The 5653-nt window shown below is 39.9% G+C and overlaps 1 protein-coding gene across 1 annotated transcript; it reads left to right on the top strand.

Moving 5' to 3' along the window:
• The first annotated feature begins 799 nt into the window (after nucleotides 1–799).
• LOC148039043 (glutamate receptor 3.4-like) lies at nucleotides 800–5136 on the top strand. The gene is made up of 5 exons (XM_087674913.1): nucleotides 800–1813; nucleotides 2471–2772; nucleotides 3626–3657; nucleotides 3737–4140; nucleotides 4594–5136. The coding sequence occupies exons 1-5, from the start codon at nucleotides 1361–1363 to the stop codon at nucleotides 4954–4956; spliced, it is 1554 nt and encodes a 517-aa protein (XP_087531039.1). The 5' UTR covers nucleotides 800–1360; the 3' UTR covers nucleotides 4957–5136.
• Nucleotides 5137–5653: the final 517 nt, after the last annotated feature.

Below are 5653 nucleotides of genomic sequence, written 5' to 3' on the forward strand. Positions count from 1 at the left end.
TGTCCTTTGGGAATGCATTTCCTAGACTTACGATTCAACTTATTATGCTCATCCTTGGGAACATGGTTGAAAGCCTCATAGCCAAAGACACACAAATGAGCATATGAGAGAGATTTTCCAACCCATACCTTCTCTATAACTTGATAGAGTCAAGAGTAATACATGGGGACCGATTAATGAAGTATACGGTAGTAGTAACTGTGTTAGCCCGAAAATATTGTGGTAAACATTCCTAGCTAACTATACTATGAACTCGCTCTTGAATTGTCATATTCATATGGTCAGCCATACCATTCTAGGGTGTGGTGTATGGGGTAGTCAACTAACACTTAATACCTATTTTTTCACAAAATTGCTCAAAGTTTTAGAGACATACTCACTCCCATTATTTGACCACAAGCATTTCATTCTATACCAGTTCTGAACCAAAGCAAACCAACACTTAAATGTAGTCAAGACTTTTGATTTTTGCTTGATAGGACATGCCACAAACCTTATGCGTATAGTCATAAAAAGGGTAACAAAATACTTTTTGCCACCTAATGACTTGTAAAGGATGGGACCACATACATTCAAATGAACAAGAGCTTTTTCTCGCTTTTTGGATGTTCTTGCCTGACTGTCCATACGGGTAATTGTACGCGTTAGACCCCAAGGCTACTTCTCCCGACAGGGCAGGACAAAACCTTCACTCTGAGTAATTATTGACCCTGGAGGATAAGCTGCTTGGCTCCATTGAGCTACGAAGCTATATTATGAAACTGTGAATTGTTACTGCTTCACCACTCCAGCTGGGCCCTTAGTTACTGATTTGCTGTGCCGGAGTGATGAAATGCTGGAGGAAGCTTTTCTCAGAGCATTGCTATCCATACGGATGGCTATGAATCCGGCCGACCTCTTGCAGGCTTGTAGCCTATTGAAGACACGCATCTTACGCGGTGAAGAAAACCCGGCCATTCGCGCGAGAGCTGTCTGTCTGTCTGTCTCTCTCTCCTCAATTACTTTAGAACTCGGGACGGGCTTAAGAAGTCAGATTTCGACAACTCAACGTCTTTTTGATGATCAGAGAACAACTTTTTCCGTTCTCAATTATCAGCGCTCTTCCCCCCCACCCCCCCGGGCCCCCTCCCCTCTCTCTCTCAATGCACGCACTCTCACATATGCACGTCTGATTTCTCACAAACATGCACTGAATTCTCAGAATCTCACTCACTCTCTCTCTCTCTCTCTCAATACACGCACTCTCTCTCGATCACACATGCACTGAATTCTCAAAATCTCTCTCTCTCTCTCTCTCTCTCTCTCTCTCACGCGCACTGATTTCTGAGAATACATCTCCCCGCACGCCTCTCTCTCTCTCATGATTCTGTCATTATTGTGGCGCTTGTTCTTCGCAATCGCGTCATGCGCTGTCCTCATAATGCATTGGCCAATTCCCATCATTCCTTCGGCGTTCGCGGCAGATGAACGGCAACACAGTACTACCAGCCGCTGCTACTCCGATACAACGGGCTCGGGCATAAACGGGGGAATGGGGTTATATCCGCCGAGGCGGGGAACGGCAGAGGAGGCGGACCTGAAGGTGCTGGTGCCGCTCATCCACACATTCCCGCAGTTCGTGAACTGCTCCGACCCGGCCAATGTCATGGGCGTGTGCGTGGAGGTTTTTGAGAGGGCCCTCTCTCTCCTCCCCCCTCCCCCCGGCAAGCCATCATTCACTCTCAACTACACCTGCCTCGCCCTCTCCAACGTCAACCCCACCGGCGCCCACAACATCACCTACGACTTCATGATTAAGCAGCTCAACCAGAAGGTAAGTCAACCAGCTCTCTTCTCCGATCATCACGATCTCCTACGCCAGTTATGTTACACTGTGAAAAACGCACATCTTGGGTGTATTCTGCATGTAGAAACTATCCTAAGAAGCAAATTATGGTACATTTAAGATCTTTTGATGGGGTTATGAACAGATGTAGTAGAAAGAGACGCAAAAAGAGTGTGATCTTCAGGAAATATGTATAACATATATCTACATGATCTTCGGACTATAGCTTCAAACATTGCATCTTAGAGGTTTCAACATGAAGTATGGAGATCACATGTAGGATGCCTCACTCCTGCACAGCATTACCTCCGTATCAAAGATTTCAAATTCAAAACTAAAGCATCCCTATAAAGCTCCAAGTAATGGTAAGGGAATCATCACAATCGCCTTGTGTAATGGATTAATGTCCTCATTGATCCAAAGTTTGATGCCTTAAACTCATTCAAAGGTCTTCACACAATTGTACAATTAATTAGTGTTTATCTATACAAGTTAGGGATCTTATTCGACAAGTGGGTCATCAAAGACTTCTTTGTATAAAAGAATTATCAATTTGCTATTGCAATATAGTGATGTGACTATAGTGTTCAATTCAATTTCTCCAATGGTTAACATAGTAAGCTATCATTTTCATTTCTTGTGTAGGGATATGATGTTGTAGTTGGGGACATCACAATAGAAGCTAAACGGCTTAGTGAGGCTGACTTTACACAACCATTTATGCCATCTGGGATAGTGATCTTCTCAAAAAGACTTAAAGTTTTTTATGATATTGACAAACCTTCATCATGGTTGTTATTTCTTGCTCCTTTCACTGCTAGAACTTGGTGCATTATCTTTGCAGTCTCTATATTTACAGGGCTCGTACTAGCTATGGTTGAATACCATGCCCATTTTCAAGGTCGCCATGAAATCACCTTTCTTGAACAATTTCAAGAACTTAGTGGGTGAGTTTTGCCCCTATTTCTTGATGGAAAAAATGTGTTAAGGTGAAAACAAACTCTGTGTGTGTGTGTGTGTCTCTCTCTCTCTCTCTGTCTCTCTGTCTCTCTGTCTCACACACACACACACACACACACACACACACATTGTAGATTTTAAAATAGGTCAAGAAGATTATTCTTCTTAGCATTGGATTAATTGTGAATAGAGATTTGTAGCCCCTTTTGTTAGTTTCTAATCTTAAATGAATCAAAAGCTTCTAGGCATGTGACATAGAAAAAGACTATAGCAACTATATTGATATGACCAACATTCCAATATTAGTTTTAATGAACAAGTTTAATCAACTACCCCATCCTTTAAAAGCTATATGTATTCCCGTCCTTTGGCTCGACCAATGCACATCAATGCCTTTGCTTCGAATAAACTCCTAGGAAGATGCTCTTTAACAAAGAAGATACACTTAAAGACGTGGAATCACTAAGGACTTGCAAAGGAGTTTGGAATGTGCCTAGTAAAATCAATGTGGACTTAGTGAAAAAAAAGTCATAGCTTGTCAGAAATGCATAGAATTTCACATGGTTTCTCTATAATTTACACTTAGGCTTTGTGCACATAAAACTTATTTGTTTATCTAACTTGGAAGAAGGGGTCATGCATATAGTTATGCTCTAAAATTGTTGAAAGCCTAAGGAATATCATTGTAGAAATTATCGTGAATCAATCAATTATCTTATAGTTCATATGCTTACTAGTATTAAATCTAACTAGGAAGGCATTTCATTGAAAGATCTTGTATAATTAGAATCATTTAAGGTATTCTAAAACTAAGACTTCTACATTATGGGTGTTCTGCAGACTAGTCACAAAGGGATTGATCTTGCTAGAAAGTAAGTGCAAAGTACACATTTCTATCCTTTATTTTTTCACTCTACAAATAGAGATGATTTGACACAATGTTGATGATAGGGGAACCTATACAAAGTGGCATAGGGAGGTTGCTAATGGTGGCATGGCTATTCTTTGCACTCCTTCTAAGCCAAAGCTACAATGCTGGCCTAAATTCTTACATGACAGCAGAACAACTCTCTCTAACCAGACTAGATATGAACTATATCAAGTCAAGTACGATGAGAATTGGACATTGGGGTGATTCTGTTGTTAAAGGTTATTTGATAGATCGTTTTCATATTCCAGAGGAAAAGCTCATTGCATTCAGCACTTTGGATAATTACAAGGGGAACCTCACACAAGAAGTTGACGTTGTTGTTGTCGATGAGTTGCCTTATGTCAATCTTGTGCTCTCTAACCTTTCCTCTCCTTGTGACTACATGATCTCAAACCGGCCTCTTACAAGTGAAGGTTTTGGTCTGGTAATTTCTTCTTTGTCAAAGTTTCCCAAACCACTTCATTTTCTCATTATGTTTTTAAAATTTGCATGCATTCACTTCCACATTGTGTTTTGTGACGTTCAAAACTAAGGAAGTATAAGGGGCCCATGATTGAGTTAGACAATCACATGTGAGAGGTAAATCTACAAATATGCACGAACAATATGTTCGACTCTTGCAAACCCACCCACACCCACATGCCAAGGGACACAGCATGGTCACACAATTTTCACAATAGAAATAGATGAAATGTTTTCCAAGGTAGGCGATTTACAAATGATTGGAACAGATGTGGAATGGTAGATGTTCATAGTTTGTCAAGGAATAATAGCATTTGTCAATGTTTTTAAGTGACATTCGTATGATTTGCCTTGGTGCTTGAGGTATTCATGTGTAGCTTCTTACTTCTTTTTGTTTTGCTGGTTTGCGACTTAGGCTCTGCGTAAAGGATCCAATTGGACTCCTAAACTCTCTACGGCTATTCTGAATCTCTCCGAGAGCGGGTGTCTTGACGAGTTGTCCAATAACTTGAAGGGCTCTCATGAGTGCGAGGAGAGAGAAGGATATCCCACACAAATCGGCCTTACCAGCACACTATTGCTTGTTGTTCCTCTTGTAACAGTCCATCTTGCTTGTATTTTCATCCACTCTCTAAAGCCACACAAACGCTTTTGGGCCATAGGATCACACTTGTATCATGCTTTCTCTCGACACTGCTCTCTCAGAAATTCCTCTCGCTATTTCTCATCTAGAGTGGGATTTGACGCATCCAATGAATCTGATGATAACAACAATTGACATTATAATGACATTACAATGGTTCTTGTATTTTGCAAGAAAAGCCCTTCTTTTTCGAGTTGTGCTAGGACATTCAAGTAGAGAGCTCAAAAACTCCTCTAGTTATCCGATCTTCTATTTTCCTTCCAAAAATAAACAAATTTCACAAAGTACCTACATTGTGGCTATATAAGAAAGATAACAAACATGTTATCCTTTATTCTAATGAAGTTCCATTGTTTAGGTAGATCCCCTCTGATGAAATTAGTATGTTGTGCCAGCTATGGAGCTTGTCATCAACGAAACTCTAGCAAAATGTTTTCTTTAACCAACCAATTTGGACTTATGAGTTGTGTTGAGATAACTAATCATTTGATTTCAATAATTGAATAAGAAAATGCCAATTTATATAACGAAAACGGCATTATGTTGAATGGAGCTTGTCATCAATGAGACTCTAGCAAATGCTTATTTTAACCAACCAAATCGGACTTATGAGTTGTGTTGAGATAAGCAATCATTTGATTTCAATAATTGAATAAGAATATGCCAATTTATATAACGAAAACGACATTGTGTTATTACATGAGTAGTGATTAAGGATAATTCATTCACACAACCTGAAGACATGACAGAAAAGGAGTAGTCCATCCTCCTTTTATAGTTTTTTTCCTCCACATACATGACATCAAAAGCTAAAGGATTTTTATAATTATTT

This window comes from Lygodium microphyllum, chromosome 3 (genome assembly GCF_053477565.2).
Source record: "Lygodium microphyllum isolate KBCC chromosome 3, Lygodium_microphyllum_v1.1.10, whole genome shotgun sequence".
NCBI lineage: Eukaryota > Viridiplantae > Streptophyta > Polypodiopsida > Schizaeales > Lygodiaceae > Lygodium > Lygodium microphyllum.

Coding starts and splice junctions, on each gene's coding strand:
- LOC148039043 (XM_087674913.1), top strand. CDS start 1,361: ATGATTCTGTCATTATTGTGGCGCTTGTTCTTCGCAATCGCGTCATGC. Junction 1,814..2,470: donor TTAAGCAGCTCAACCAGAAG/GTAAGTCAACCA, acceptor TTTCTTGTGTAG/GGATATGATGTTGTAGTTGG. Junction 2,773..3,625: donor CAATTTCAAGAACTTAGTGG/GTGAGTTTTGCC, acceptor GGTGTTCTGCAG/ACTAGTCACAAAGGGATTGA.